The sequence below is a fragment of the Oryx dammah genome, unplaced genomic scaffold (assembly GCF_014754425.2).
Source record: "Oryx dammah isolate SB20612 unplaced genomic scaffold, SCBI_Odam_1.1 HiC_scaffold_18, whole genome shotgun sequence".
Lineage (NCBI taxonomy): Eukaryota > Metazoa > Chordata > Mammalia > Artiodactyla > Bovidae > Oryx > Oryx dammah.
Genome location: NW_024070202.1, coordinates 58053664 through 58070165, shown reverse-complemented (window position 1 = coordinate 58070165; position 16502 = coordinate 58053664). Strand labels below are relative to the sequence as shown.

The following is a 16502-nucleotide window of genomic DNA, read 5'->3' as shown; positions in this document are numbered from 1 at the left end:
GATGAACTCCTTTACTTTTTGCTTGTCTGGAAAACTCTTTCCCACTCCTTCAACAACTTTGCCAGGTAGAATATTATTGGTTGGAAGTTTTTGTTTGTTTTCTTTCAGGATTTCAAGTATACTGTGTCACATCCTTCTAGCCTACAAAGTTTCTGTTGAAAAACCTGCTAACAATCTTACAGGATTTCCCTTGTATACCATGTTGTTTATCTCTTGCTGCTTTGATTTTCTTCTTGTCTTTACTTTTGACAGTTTAATTATAACATGTTTTGGTCTCTTTAGGTTCATCTTTTTTGGAACTTCTAGGTTTCCTGCATCTGGGTGTTTGTTTCCTTCCTCAGGTTTGGAAAATTTTCAGCCATTGTCCAAATAAGTCATCTATAGAATTCCTATAATGTAAACACTGGTCTGCTTGATGTTGTTCCATAATCCCTTTCAACTATCATCACACTTTTTCATTCTTTATTCTTTTTGCTGCTCTGATTGTGTGAGTTCCACTGCTCTGTTTTCAATTCCATTGATTCTTTCTTCTGTTTCATCTATCTGGTCTGCTATTGAATCCCTCTAGTATAGTTTTCAGTTCAGTTATTGTATTTAGCTCTGTGACTTCTTTTTGCTTTACTTTCTTATATGTTCTGCCTCTTTGTTGAAGTTCTGTGGTCATTTATTCTCCCATGTTTGGTGACCACCCTTATTACCACTATTTTGAAAACTTTTTAAGGTAAATTATTTATCTGTTTTATTATCGACTTTTTCTCAGGTTTTATTTTGTTCTTTCATTTGGGATATATTCCTATTTCTTCATTTTCCTTGACTCTCCATGTTGGTTTCTATGCACTAAATAAAACAACCATCTCTACCAGTCTTAAAGGAGTAGCCACATAAAGGAGATAAACCTTATTGTTCTGCTCTGCCTTAGTGCTTGGTTGTTTCTCAATCCTTTGTGATTGTCCCTGAAGTCTGTCTTATATTTAGTGGCTCTTGCTAGCTGAGGATGTGCCAAGACCTGTCAGTGGAGGGGAGGATCTCAGTCAGCACCTAGATTCAAGTGGTTTGGAAGCTAGACCTTCATGCAGCAACTTTTGAAGTATGTAAATGCATATAGTCCTGTGAGATCACAAGTGTAAATCTTACTGTTCTCCAGAGTTATGCAATCTAGAGGGGTCTCTTTTGTGGTAGTCACAAAAATCAGAGTGTCATACAAGCTTTCTTCTGGAAGATGTTGGCAACCTGGAATGAGGCAGAGGGAGAGCACAGATAAGGTATCCACCCACCTCCATCCTGGTGTCCTTACCTCAGAAGGACCCTAGATGTGTGCCAAACCAGACCCCTGCCCCTCAGACCAAAGTTCCAGGTCAAGCAAACAGGCCACTTTCCCAAGAAAGAGTGGGCATCTGTTTTAGGCACCTATCTGTGCCTTGCCCGGGGGTGACAGTCAGCCAAGAAGTAACTCTCCAATTGTTAGTTCTGTGGGACACATGAATGCTAGCACTGCTGGCCATCAGAGTCAGGTGATCAAAGGGTGTCCCACGAGTGGCAGTCACAAAAATCAAGGGCACCAGACATGTGTAAGGTTCTTCTCTGGGAGATACTAGTGCTCTGGAATGTAACAGAGGGAGAGTGCAAAGATAGTGCCTGCCCTCTGAGGTCTCTGGAAAGGATTACAGTCACCTCTTAGACTTGTGTTTAATTAGAAGCCTGCCCTTTGGATCATAGCTATGAATATAAGCTACTAGGCCTCTTTCACAGAAAGACTGGGCTCCTGGGTCTATGACTTCTTGCTGTGCCCTGGGAGTGGTGGACAGTTAATAACTCTTTCTTCTTAATATTTAGAGTGATTGATGGACTCATGAAAGTACATACTAGGTAACACAGTTATAATCTCTGCCAGGAGTTGCATCTTTGAGGAGGTAGCTTATGAGCTGAGTTGTTCAACAAGCATCACATATTAACTCGGTTGGTTATAAGCTTGATGGTTTGAGAATACAAAAGTAAATAGAAGGAGCATTTGTCTTCTGTCTTAAGATTTACAATTTGAATTAATAGTTGGAATAGGAAGATACAGTCAGTCAATAAGGTAATAAGGCTGACAGACAGTTTTCTGAACTGTTAAAACACCAAATTCTTCCATAGCAGGATAAAGTGAAAAGTGAAAGTGGTCGCTCAGTTGTGTACGACTCTCTGCGACCCCATGGACTGTAGCCTACCAGGCTCCTCCATCCATGGAATCTTCCAGCAAGAGTACTAGAGTGGTTTGCCATTTCCTTCTCCAGGGGATCTTCCCAACCAGGGATTGAACCCAGGTCTCCCACATTGCAGGCAGATGCTTTACCATCTGAGCCACCAGGGAAACCATGGCAGCTAATCCAGGTACCCCTTTATTTGTTATCTGTCTTGCTTCATTATCTACCCCAGTCTTATCTTCCATAGTCCCTGGACTTTCCTATGCTCTAGCAACTAAAGGGTTAGTACTTTTATGCACTCAATATTTTACATATAATCCTAGGGGATGCACTTTACCAAGGGAAAAAAGTTACAAGCCTTGAAATAGCAATGAGAATTTGGTAATTTGCAGTTAAAGGCCAGAGTGTGAAGCTTAAGTTGGGGAAGAGAGGGAAGTAGGAAAGAAGAACTCATAAGGATAAGATAGATTCATCAAGAGATATTAAGCAGGTCTTTTTTTTTTAATGATAATTTTGACCAATCAGTGTATAAGTATTCACTGATGTGTGTTGAACTAGCTATTATGATGCTAATGAATTATTATTAGTAACATATGCTCTCAATATGCATATGTTTTTTGTTGTTGCTCTTTCTGTTTCTGCTAGCTAATAATGACTTTGTATCCACATTTGCAAGGTGGTTAATTCTTGTTTGGTATCTTATCTGCTGATGAAACAAAAGAAAATGAGACCAGGCATACAGAGGAGATTGATCTAGAGATGTATTTTCCATAAGCACAAACCTCCAACCAATGGGAGGAAAAAAAAAAAGTTTCATAAAAGCAGGCTTGCATACAGAGAATCTACCTTCTTAGCTATACAATTATAAAATCTGTCAGTATTGCCCCCGCTGTTTAGTAGGTGATTTCAGAACTATAGACAGGAGCACTGAAAAATCACTAGGAGGAAAAAAAAAATCAGACTTGGTTGAAGTGATTTTTCCATTTCCACTCAGAACATTTTATCAAATAGTGGCCAAATATTGAAAAATAAGTTTACTCATCAGCGTGAATAGGCAGGAGATCACTAAGAAATTTTGGATTAAAAGAGGGCCAGTGAGAAAGATTTGGTTGTGTAAAAATACTGAGAGACCTGGTTCCCCAATATTTTAATTCTTTTCTTCCAAAAGAAAGAATATATTCCTTATTAATAGACTATTACCAGTTTAATGATAAACACCCAAAACAGTACCTGAACAAATCAATGTTTTATTTTTGCATCATAGTTTGCTGTTCTTCCTAACTGGCAGTCACTGCATTGTAGATACTGTCAATTATAATGTAATTCTTATCACTATGTGTATAAAGTTTCTTCATGTTTCATCTTAAGAGTAAATGAATACTTAGCTACTTTCATCAAATATTAGTTTTCATATTCTTCCAGCAGAAAGCTCCAAAATCAAAATCTAACAATGAATAGAACATGTATGCATAAAAATCCAAATTGTATCCCCTTTGAGACATTTGGGAATAAAATTTTCATATTTCCCAAAGTCTGCACTTTGGGGACATTAAACACAGTATTACAATTTAACATAAAATCAGATGTTATTTAATACTGTTTAATATTTTAAAACTCTAATAATACAGATCATCTTAATGTGATAAAAATATTTCTTGCAAGAAGCTTTGCCCTTTTCAGTGTTGTTCTTCTCCATCCCATTTCCTGTGATTGGTGGTAGTGGTGCTTCTCCAGGGCAGCAGCTTAGGGGGATCCTTGCAGGCAGTCCTCTTCACTCTGAACCAGCAAGCGCTCTGGAGGAAGAACAGACTCTAATTTCTGCCAGCGCTCTGGAGGCCACAGGATATGTGTAGCATGGGCATGCAGGAGTCCTAGGGAAACCTGAACGCACAAGAGACACAAAGAAAGCAAGAAAGATATTTTTTTATATAGGATCATCATTAACATCTTGAAAGCAGAATTTGATCCAGGTCTGATATTCCATGGGAAGATGATGATTAACAGAATAAACACCTACTGGGATTTTTCTAGGTTCTTTGTATATGTAAATACCTTTAATACAACCATTTGAGGTAGGTACTGATATTATCCCCTTTTTTGCATAAGAGAATACCAGAGTAGCCTGCCATTTTTTTAAGTCACATAGCTACCAAGCCATGGAAGCTGGCTTTAGGGCTTAATAGTCCTGTTTTAGAAGCTGAAATCCCCAGTGAGTATGAATCTGGTTTAGATTCTCAAGAGTTTCTGCCAGAACTCCCAGTATCTCAGAGAGACTTTTGGGGGGTGGGGTGGGGGGGAAACAGAGATACCCTTAAAAAAATCTATATTTTGTTAAAAAAAAAGAAATACTGTCCCACCTACTGAATGAGTAGCAGGAGTTAGGTATGAGACTGGGTAAGGTGCTTCCACAGAGAGTATACAGAACAATGTGAATTTAGTGCTTATGGAGAGAGGTGGGAAACAAGGGGAAAAAATCCAGTATATGGTCCTCAACTGATGATAGTTTGACTCAGGATTTTTTTGACTTTATGATGGTGTGAAAGTGAGATGTGTTCAGTAGAAACAATACTTCCAATTTTGATTTTTCCCAGGCTAGCAATATACAATATGATACTGATACTCTCTTCTAATGCTGGGCAGTGGCTTTGGGCCAAACAACCACAAGGATAAACAACCAATACACTTACAATCATTCTGTTTTTCACTTTCAGTAGAGTATTCAATACCTTCCATGAGATATTCAGTACTTTATTACAAAATAGGCTTTTTGTTAGGTAACTTTTCCCACTGTAGGCTAATCTTTAATGTTCTGAGCATGTTTAAGATAGGTTAGATGAATTAAGTGCAGTTTTTTTACCTCAAATGTTTTTAACCTTCAATGGCTTCTCAGGGCATAGTGAAAGTGAAAATGAAGTCGCTCAGTCATGTCCGACTCTTTGCAACCCCATGGACTGTAGCCTACCAGGCTCCTCTGTCCATGGGATTTTCCAGGCAATAGTACTGGAGTGGATTGCCATTTCCTTCTCCAGGGGATCTTCCCAACCCAGGGATCGAACCTAGGTCTCTCACATTGTAGAAAGATGCTTTACCGTCTGAGCCATCAGGGAAGTCCTTTCTCAGGGCATAACCCCATCATAAGTGGAGGAAAATCTATGAAGATCACTGCAGATGGTAAAAGGATGTACCAGGGTGGAAAAGGAGGCAAGGGAAGGGAGCTTTCCCTAGAGGTGGTAAGACTGAGTCCTGAGAGGGAGGAGGCCCTTAAAGATGTGTCAGGGACATGAACTTCAGTGCTCAAAAGGCTGTGGCACACCTGATGAAAATGCAGATCTGGGCCCTATGCTCAGAGATTACCCTTCACAGGTCTGAGGGAGGGCGTGGAAATCTGTATCCTTTGTTGGTGCTATCAAAAATCAAAATCAAAGTGTTAGTTGCTCAGTCACATCCAACTCTTTGCAATCCCATGGACTGTAGCCCAGCAAGCCACTCGGTCCATGGGATTTCCTAGGCAAGAATACTGGAGTGGGTTGCCATGCCCTTCTCCATGGGATTTTCCTGACCCGGTATCAAAGCCAGGTCTCCTGCATTGCAGGCAGATTCTTTACCACCTGAGCCACCAGGGAAGCCATCAGGTATTGCAGTATAATTACTTTACAATTTTGTGTTAGTTTCTGCTGTGCAAGGAAGTGAATCGACTATATGTATATTTATATCTCCTCCCTCTTGGGCCCCTCCCACATTCCCCATCTACAGTGGAATATTACTCAGCCACAGAAAGGAACAAAACTGGGTCATTTGTTGAAGAGATGTGGATGAACCTAGAGTCTATCATACAGAGTAAAGTCCGAAAGAGAAAAACAATTATCATATATTAATGCATGTATGTGGAATTTAGAAAATTGTACAGATGAACCTATTTTCAGGGCAGGGATGAGATGCAAATGTAGAGACAGGGAGGGAAGGTGAGGGTGGATGGAATTAGGAGATTAGGCTTGACATATATACACTACCATGTGTAAAACAGCTAGTGGGAATCAGCTATCAAGTAATATTTTAAGGGATGTAGAAAATTATAAAACACACTCATATTGAGTATCATCACTAAACCAGGTAACTATGTGTCCATTTTATTTTCAAATGTTTTTCCTATAAATTGGAACTCCATAGAGATTGACATACAACATTCCTTTCATTAAAGTTCTGTTTATATGCATTTGAAGAATCACATTGCCCAGAGATTCAGATGTGAAAGTCAAGGGAGACACTTCCAAACAGATAACCACAAACATTTAAAAAAAAAGAAAACATTCACAACAACTTGAAATATAAACTAAATCAGCCCAAAGGGAAACAAGAAGCCCATGGGTCCAATAAAGGAATTTTTCTTCAAATTGCTACTTTAAAAATCAAACCTACAGAAAATTAAAAAATTTTGTGTAAAAAACAGTTCTAGTCACCAAAATTTACCAGTTATTTACATTTTGCTGCCTTCATTCCCCTCTCATTATGTCTGTATATGTATTTGTACACATATACTTTTCTCTGAATCACTTGAAGTTGTCACCATGCTGAATTTATCCCCACATACTTCAACATATATATCCTAAGAAGACTCTTTCCTACAGGAACACTTTTATGCGAGGTATTTAATATTGATATAAAATTACTTAATATACAGTCCATATACAATTTTTAACTGTCCAAATGTCTTTTAAAGCTCTTCTATTTTTAGAATTCTTAATTGAGGGTCACAAATTGCATCACGATTGTCCCTGTGTTGCTGCAATTTACATTTGGGTTAATCTTGAGGTCCTACATCTGTAATTGCCCAATTTTCCCCCTCCTGATTAGAGTCAAATGAAGTGTTCTTGGCAAGAATATTATATAACTGGTATTGAACCCATCCCATTTTATCACCTCAAGAGGCACAAAATATTAGTTCATCCCATTGTTGTCATGTGAAGTTTGATCATTTGATTAAGGTGATGTTGATCAGGTTTCTCTATTGTAAATCAGTCATTTTCCTTTTGTAACTAAAAAGTAATTGAGGGGATCATATTTTGAAACATGTAAATACCCCATATGTTAATAACATATCTCACTGCTCTCTGAAGGAAGATGGTTTCTAAAGCATCTAAAATAATTTTAACGGCCACTGATTAGGCTGTCTGAAACAATTATTACATGGGGGATTATAAAAGAGTGGTTTTCCAATTTTTTTTTATTTCTTTCACTTTTACTAGTTTCCATTCTTCCTTTAAAAAGTGCTATTCCTGCCAACCTCAAATGCTTATATTTTAACATAAGAGATTCCTTTTTAAATTCAAAATCTTACTGTCTTTGGGAGCTTCCCAGGTCTCTCAGCAGTCAAGAATCTATCTGCCAATGCAAGAGATGCAGGTTCAAACCCTGAGTCAGGAAGATGCCCTGGAGAAGGAAATGGCAACCCTTTCTACTATTCTTGCCTGGGAAAGTCCATGGACAGAAGAGCCTGGTGGGCTGTAGTCCATGGGGTCACAAAGAGTTGGACACGTCTTAGCAACTAGATAACAATAATCCTTCCCATTTTATCACATCAGGAGGTACAAAATATCAGTTTACCTCACTATTATTTGATCATTTAAGGTGATATTGATCAGGTTTCTGTATTCTAAATTAATAATTTTCCCTTGTAATTAATAATGATATAATCTCACTGCTCTCTGAAGCAAGATGACTTAGAAACCATCTAAAATTTAACATCCATTATCCTGCCTGAAACAATTATTACATTCATGATTACAGAAAAGAGGCTTTCCAAATTTATTATTTCATTTATATTATTAGTTTCCATTTTCTCTTAAAAAGTTCTGTCCCTACCAACCTCAAGTGCCTATATTTTAATATGAAAGATCCCTTTTAAAATCCAAAATCTTACTTACTACCTTTTGGTTTGTTTGATACTCAAATATTCTACATTGGGCCAGTGAAAGTTGTTAATTTTTGGACATGTCTCCATGAATCTTTGAGCACATCGTAACTTTTTGATCCCACTAGGTATTGTTGGCTTTTAGTTCAGTCGCTCAGTTGTGTCTGACTCTTTGCAACCCCATGAACCACAGCACGCCAGGCCTCCCTGTCCATCACCAACTCCTGGAGTTTACCCAAAATCATGTCCATTGAATCGGTGATGCCATCTAACCATCTCATCTTCTGCCATCCCCTTCTCCTGCCTTCAATCTTTCCCAACATCAGGGTCTTTTCAAATGAGTCAGCTCTTCACATCAGGTGGCCAAAATATTGGGTGTTCCAATGAACACCCGAGACTGATTTTCTTTAGGATGGACTGGTTGGATTTCCTTGCAACCAGGGACTCTCAAGAGTCTTCTCCAACACAGTTCAAAAGCATCAATTCTTCTGTGCTCAGCTTTCTTTATAGTCCAACTCTCACATCCATACATGATTAACGGAAAAACCATAGCCTTTACTAGATGGACCTTTGTTGACAAAGTAATGTCTCTGCTTTTTAATATGCTGTCTAGGTTGGTCATAAATTTCCTTCCAAGGACTAAGCGTCTGTTAATTTCATGGGTGCAATCACCATCTTCAGCAATCTTGGAGCCCCCCCTCAAAAAAAGTCAGCCACTGTTTCCCCATCTATTTGTCATGAAGTGATGGGACCAGACGCCATGATCTTTGTTTTCTGAATCTTGAGCTTTAAGCCAACTTATTTACTCTCCTCTTTCACTTTCATCAAGAGGCTCTTTAGTTCACTTTCTGCCCTAAGGGTGGTGTCATCTGCATATCTGATGTTATTGATATTTCTCCCAGCAATCTTGACTCCAGCTTGTGCTTCATCCAGCCCAGCATTTCTCATGATGTACTCTGCATATAAGTTAAATAAGCAGGTGACAATATACAGCCTTGATGTACTCCTTTCCCTATCTGGAACCAGTCTGTTGTTCCATGTCCAGTTCGAACTGTTGCTTCCTGACCTGCATACAGGTTTCTCAAGAGGCAGGTCAGGTGGTCTGGTATTCCCATCTCTTTCAGAATTTTCCACAGTTTATTGTGATCTGCACAGTCAAAGGCTTTAGCATAGTCAACAAAGCAGAAATGGATGTTTTTCTGGAACTCTCTTCCTTTTTTGATTGTACTTTATTTTTTAAAACTTTATTTTATTGTTTATATATTATTTATTTGGCTGTGCTGGATCTTGGCTGCGGTATGCGGGCTTCAGTAATTGCAGCGGTGAGCTTAGTTGCTCCAGGACATGTGGGATCTTAGTTGCCTGACCAGGGATTTAACCCATGTCTCCTGCATTGCAAGGCAGATTCTTAACCACCGGACATCAGGGAAGACCCCCTTGTACTTTAAACCTGTTCCATCTGAAATTAGACATCTCTTTAAGGAGGCTTTGATTTCTTTTACCAAGGAATGCTGTTTAGAAACCAAGATCAGGTAGTAGATGTGCTGCTTGCTCCTGGTGGTGTCAATCTCTGCCATTTCAAGGGATGGACATAAAAAGTCCCATACCACAAGCATCTTTCTCACCTTCCTGCATTCCAAATTTCTGTCTCCCTTATTCCATAGTGAATGCTCTGTCTCCCCATAAGAACATTTACACTACCCTACAATACATACAAAAAGGTAGTTTTAAGTTCACTATAAATAATACCAACAACAAATTTATTCAGTAAAGATTGAGATTTCTTTGCAATTATTTTGGTCTTTAAAATAATTCCAGTATATTGGGAAAGTCCTGTGTTCAAAAAATCTTGCTTGAATCTAGTGTGTTTCCTCCCCAATACAGTTATGTTTCCTTTTGATATATGGTTAAGCCCATTTGTTTCTATTCGTATTCAATTTTAGAGTGCACTTTTGTTATCCTTTTTGATTCATCTTTATTTGTGAATAAACATTTAAATGGTTCATAAGGTATGGCATGCAGAATAATGCCCCCATACACACCTCCAAAGACGTATACACACCGGTCCCCCAGACATGGTGAATATGGAATATCTCAGGACAAAATGGAAATAAGGTTACTAATCAGTTGATCTGAGGATAAGAAGACTATCCTATATGAGCCCATGGACATGTGTAATCACAAAGGTCTTAAGTGTAGACCAGCTAGGTAGAAGGGTCAGATTCAGAGACAGGTTTGAGGATGCAGATGTCAAACAGGGCCATGAGCCAAGGAATGCAGGTGGACTCTGCAAGCTGGCAAGGAAACAAATTATCCCCTAGAGCTTCCAGAATGAAGCCAGCCCTGCTGACACCTGAATTTTAGCCCAGTGAGACCCATTTTGGACTTCTGACCTCCAGAACTGTAAAATTTTACACTCATGTTGTCTTAAGCCACTAAACTTATGATTTATTACAGCAGCAATAGGAAACTAATAAACTAACAAAAATGCACACAGAGAAATTCCAGTATCTGCTACCTTACCTCTCTAGTAGGATAACTATATTCATTAGTTTCTGGCTTATCCTTCTTTTCCAGTAAAGAAAACCAAATACATATATTTATCAGTTTTTATCTATCTGTGTATATCTCTATATATTTTTATGTGTACATATTTATTATGTCTCTATATATTATGTGTATATATTTTTATACACACACATATACATTATTTCCCTATTTCTCATACTGAAGGTAGCTACTGTTATGCATATTCCCTTTTGATGTTACTTTTATTCTTAACAGCACATCCTAGAAACCAATTCCTATCATGTCATAGAAATGGAGCCTGTGCTCTACCCCACACTCAGGCAATCCTGATTAACCCCACGGGAAATCTAGATCTGGGTTTTCCACTTGGCTTCACACCAAGAAAAGGTAAACCTAACCAAATCTAAAGACTTTTAAGTGTATTTGGAACATGCTAAGTAACCATTCTAACCAAATTAACTGCAGAAGCCTAGCTCTAAATGGTCTGCCACACTGCCGTTCTTTTCTATTTTTGTTCTTGTCTGGGCTCAGCTAAGCTAGAGAACAGCTGGTCTCCATCCCCTCCACAGGAACCCTTTTTAGATTTGATAGCTGCTGCTCGGTTATTCCTCAAGCCTTTATTTGCTTTTCCAACTTGTTTAACTTTTTTCCTAAGGTTTGATCTGCCAGTCTTTTAACTTGGCTGAACTCTTGCCAACATATTTGCCTGATTTCCTAGTTTTGGAGCTCAGTTTTAACATAGTGATTCAGTTTTTTTTTTTTTTTTTAATCATTCATTTTACCAAAACCTATTATAATTTTATTCCATTTATTAAAGACGCTACTCTCACTTCCTGAAAAAAAAAGATTCATCGTCATAATTATAAATAATGGTGAAAATTCCCACAGATGGATAATGTCAGTATCATTTTCAAACATGGTATGTGAATGCAGATTATATGTTTTTTAAAGACTGTGATTAATATAGAAAGTGCCTAGTCACTCTCTTAGCTATCTTGTCATATGATCTTTTTTACTGGCATGTACATAGACATGCAAAGAACACAGTGAATTTAAAAGGGCATAAAAATCCAGAAATATATTAAACTTAAAAAAATTATAAGTTCTTTTCAGGTACAGCTTTGGTGTCCACACATACTGTGTTAGGGGTGGTCCTCCAGAGAAACAACTAATAAGATGCGTGTATATATAGAAACAGAATTAAGAAATTGGCTCACACAGTTATGGAGGTTGGTGAGTCCAAAATCTGATGCAGAAGACCAGTAGGCTAGGGACTCAGGAAACAGTTGAAGTTGAAGTTCAAAGGTAATCTGCTGGTAACTTCTCCCCTGGTTGAGGGAATGTCAGCCCTTTGTTCTCTTCAGGCCTTCAACTGACTGATCTCCAATATGTGAGTGTAACTTATCCAACCTGCTTTCAAAGTTTGCCATCTAAATGTAAATCACATCCAAAACGACTCTCATAGAAACATCCAGAATGATGTTGACCAAATATCTGGGCACTTGGGCCCAGCGAAGTTGACACGCAAAATTAACCATTATACCTGACAAATATAGTCACACCTGACAAACATCTCCTCTGTGCTTACTCAGGGTCACACACAGTGCTGACTATACTCAGGGCAGAGTTCTGAACAAATCATACATACTGCCTCATTTAATTCTCTTAATAACCCTGATGCGGGTACTACTATTGTCTCTACTTCATAGTGGAGGAAACCTAGGTCCAACCACACAGATTTTGGAGCTGAAGTTCTAATACATGCCCTCTGGCTCTGAGAACTCTACAACAGGATTACAATATAATTTATCATACAAATGAGAGACTTCTGACAGCCAGTGGGGTACTTTTTAAATTAAGTCAGGATAAAAATTTGTTCAGGACCTTCCTGGACAAATCAAGATATGGTCACGCTAATCACATTTCTTCTTGATATTGCTGAGTCCCACATACTTTCCTGTAATAAGTAGACTTATCAAAAAGAAATGTACATTATGGACTGAATTGTGTTCCCCCAAATTGCTATGTTGAAGCTCTAACCCCAAACACCTCAGAATGTGACTGTATTTGGAGATAGGGCCTTGGCCCTAACCCGATCTGATGGTATGCTTGTAAGAAAAGGAGATTAAGACACACAAAGAGATAACAGAGTTGCATGTGGGCAAAGGAAAGACTATGTGGAGACACAGCAGAAGGATAGCCACTTGCATGCCAGTGAGAGAGGCCTTGGAAGAAACCAGAGTCACCAACACTATGATCTTGGACTTCTAGGCTCCAGAACTATGAGAAAATTCGTTGCTTACGCCCTTCAGTCTGTGGTATTTTGTTATGGCAGCCCTACCAAACCAATACAGACATAAATAAAAGAAACATTGCTGGAAGCCAGTTCCTGAGATAGCCCAATATTCACCCAAAATAGGGGAACAAAGGATGAGAAAAAAGGGGGGGGAAGTCTGTTATTAAAGAGAGAGAGAGAGACGTTTATGCATACACAATTTTTTTTCAATAGCTTAAATACTCTGACTGACCAACCTAATATTTTATTGGTACCCGATGCTTCTGTCTCTTTGCTCTTTCGTGACCCTGTGTAGATGTGTCTCCTCCAATAGATTCACAATATTCTTAGGCTACAGGAATTCTCTTTTACAGTAAATTTTAAAACAGAGCACTAAAACTATATTAAATAAAACATTATAAACCCTTAGCAGATTATTGTATTTTTAGCATCTACTGAATGAGAAAATAGGTCCATTTACATGTATTAAGGAGCCTTTACAAAACTCTGTTGCCTCAAGATGGGGAATCAAGGATCTAGAATAACAAACAAATAAGTTTGACTGTGTACCCCACCAGTAAAAATACTTGTATTCACATATTTTAAATTATCCATATAATATGTAAATATAAAATATATAAAATTATATCAAAATAATCTATAATCTATACATATGTTAGTATTAACAGTCTATAAAAGCAAATGTTAGGTAAAGTTCAAATTGCTATTTTTTAGATCCAAAGTTCTACTTTATTTTGTATCCAGGAGATCATTATAAACACCCGCTGTATAGTTCTGCTCCTTCTTTAGCAATCCCTTCTCTGGAAAACACGGGGATTACTGGTTGGAAAGTGACCAGCGTTATCAGTCAATTGGTTTGTTTGGTCCACATGATGCCAAGAAACCACATGGACTGAAATTACAGTGAATTGACTGTCTTTGATTGACTTGGCTCCACTGAGAAGTTATTTTGGCATCTGACAGACACAGCCTTCATGGGCCCAGATTTTGATTCAAGTGCCAGGGGCAGAGATGATGTGTTACTCTGGTTCCTTTCCCTCCTTACTACAGGACTACAGTTTACAGAACACTCTTCCAGCTTTTGGCTTAAGGACACCCTCCTTTGAAGTAAGAGCTTGCAAGAACAAGCTGTGAGTATGGCGATAAAATAATAAAAATAAAATCAATTACTTTGTACTGGTCATTGCGGACCAAGGACTAACATAAGCACATAAGTCTAGAGATAGGGCAGAAAGAAAGTGAAAGTGAAAGTCGCTCAGTTGTGTCCAGATTCTTTTCAACCCCATGGACTACACAGTTCATGGAACTCTCCAGGCCAGAATACTGGAGTTGGTAGCCTATCACTTCTCCAGTGGATCTTTCCAACCCAGGCATGGAAGCAGGGTCTCCTGCACTGCAGGCGGATTCTTTACCAGTTGAGCTACCAACTGGTAAAGGGCAGAGGGGAAACACAGAAAAGAAACTAAGAAAGAAAGAAAATGACTGGTCATGCAACTCCTTTCAGAACCAGAACCAGGGTCAGGAGAGAAATGGGAAATGAGAACTCCCAAGGTTATTTGATAAAAAGGTTTTCTGAAAAGAGCAGTGTTTTTTACAAGATTAGGATCTACTTGTCAGCAACAAATATTTGTTGAATGAGTGAATGTTCATTAAGGAGGAAGTCTTCAATCTGGAAATGCTACATTTTCTGATCTGGGCATCAAGGAAATTCCCTAACTTAAGAGAAACATCCACAGTTTTCTGGAAAACAATATTATTTAGGCATGAGAGCCTCACAGATGACGTGCCAAAATGGACTGGCCATCAACTAGTGCTACCAAATGACTATGACACCGTTCTTGATATAGTTCTTCAGTGCAGTCTCAAAATAATTTTTAAAAGGTACAATATGGAATTTAAAAACATATATATGTAATACATAGATTTTAAATGTTATATTTACTGTAGATTAAGAACTTTTAAAATATATTACACAGGCCAAGAAAATTGGCTTGCATTGCCTCTGGTGACCCCCATTTATCTCCAAAACAAATGAACAATATTAGGAAGGAAAGAAACTTATAATGCCTGGTCTTCATTCTCCTGGGATAAGTACCATTGATGTTTTAAGTAATAGACCAGAATCCTGGTTGTTTGTCCTCTTCCACACATGACAGTTTTCCTGAATACAGCATCCACTCCAGTCTGCTCACAGTGGCAGCCAGGGAACACTACTCAGCGGTACCCTGACAGAGCACTTTTGCTGCTTCTGGACTGGAGCACCACAAGAGAGGATGTTGTCTCAATAACTACTGCTAATACCAGGGATGGGACGATATGTGGCGAGCAGGCCGCTAGGAACATGGGACTGCACTCGGAGCCGGCTCTTTGGTACTGTGGTTCAATCTGATGCTGCAGGTGGGGAGTGTAGGGCAGAGTCCCGTGCACTGCTCCCGAAGGAGCAGGGCATTGTACACCAGGTACTAATCCCCTGGAAGGACTCTAGCTAGATGGAGGACAGCAGAGATCATCACAATGCCAGCCACCAGGAATAGACATCTGATACCTCGCTCACCACATCTTGTTGTCAGAGTCATGAAGAAAAACACAGCACCATCAAGCACGGGATAGAACGGTGTATTATTCACATAGAGAAGAGACAGAGCAAGATCGCTTCCTTCATGGGTGTCAGTGACACTCAGCTCCACAGAGAAGGATGTCCCGACTGTGCAGGGGCTTGGGCTTGCCTTCCTCGGCCTACCTCTGTGGTCACCAGTTTCTGGTAATATCGGTACTACACAATAACATCAACACTAAAAGCAGTTACTTACAAATAACCTGCAAGACTGAGAAAGAGAGAAAGGTTGAGGAGAGTAAGATAATTCCCTTATCAGGTAGCAGAAAAGTGAATTTTCTTGAATATATGAACAAACAAGCAAATGTATGGTCTAAGTAAAATCAAACAATTAGAAATAAAGACAGGCAAAAATATATCATATGGAAAAATAAGCAACAACACTGTTTCAAATTATGAAAAAATTTTTTAAGAGTCTGAAGGATAGAAATGCTGCAACTTACTTGATTCTTACACATGGATTAACATATACAGATTTGACATTTCATTAACACTGTCTGATGCAGTAGACAAGGGTCGTAAAGAGAGGAGCAGTGGCTTGTCATTCAGCACACATTCCCAAGATGCTTATCAACACAGCACTGAGCAGATAAAACATAGTCCTCCAAACAAAAACATGAAGAGAGACTGCTTCCACTCTAAGCAAGCACTGACGGACATCTACTCCAAGACAAACTAATAACTCAGCGCTTTGGCTCTTGAGGTGAATGAGAGGCAGGAAGGCCGTGTGCCAAAGAATTATGCAGAAGACAAACAAGGAAAATATCAACACTCCTAAGACCTACACTGGTAAGTAAAAAAATATATTTAAGAGTAAATGAGGGGAGAAGGAAAACTAGAAAAATGGAGAAGTAAGAACAGAGCGGAAGCAGTAGCCGATAAAGTAGAAGGCGCAGAAGCAGCACAATGAGAAAGCTTTATTTGTGCGAAATGAACCATGTCCATTGCCCCCTCCCACAGAGACCCAAGTAG

The 16502-nt window shown here is 38.8% G+C and overlaps 1 protein-coding gene across 3 annotated transcripts in view; it reads right to left on the bottom strand.

Annotated features, from left to right (window-relative positions):
* Window positions 1–3410: 3410 nt before the first annotated feature.
* Window positions 3411–16502, bottom strand: part of IMMP2L (inner mitochondrial membrane peptidase subunit 2) — a 957053-nt gene continuing 943961 nt past the window's right edge. For all 3 annotated transcript variants that reach the window (XM_040260170.1, XM_040260171.1, XM_040260172.1), the window contains one exon: window positions 3411–4064. In XM_040260170.1, coding sequence (XP_040116104.1) covers window positions 3927–4064 — 138 coding nt within the window. In that variant the 3' untranslated portion in view covers window positions 3411–3926. The remainder of the gene's footprint in view (window positions 4065–16502) is intronic.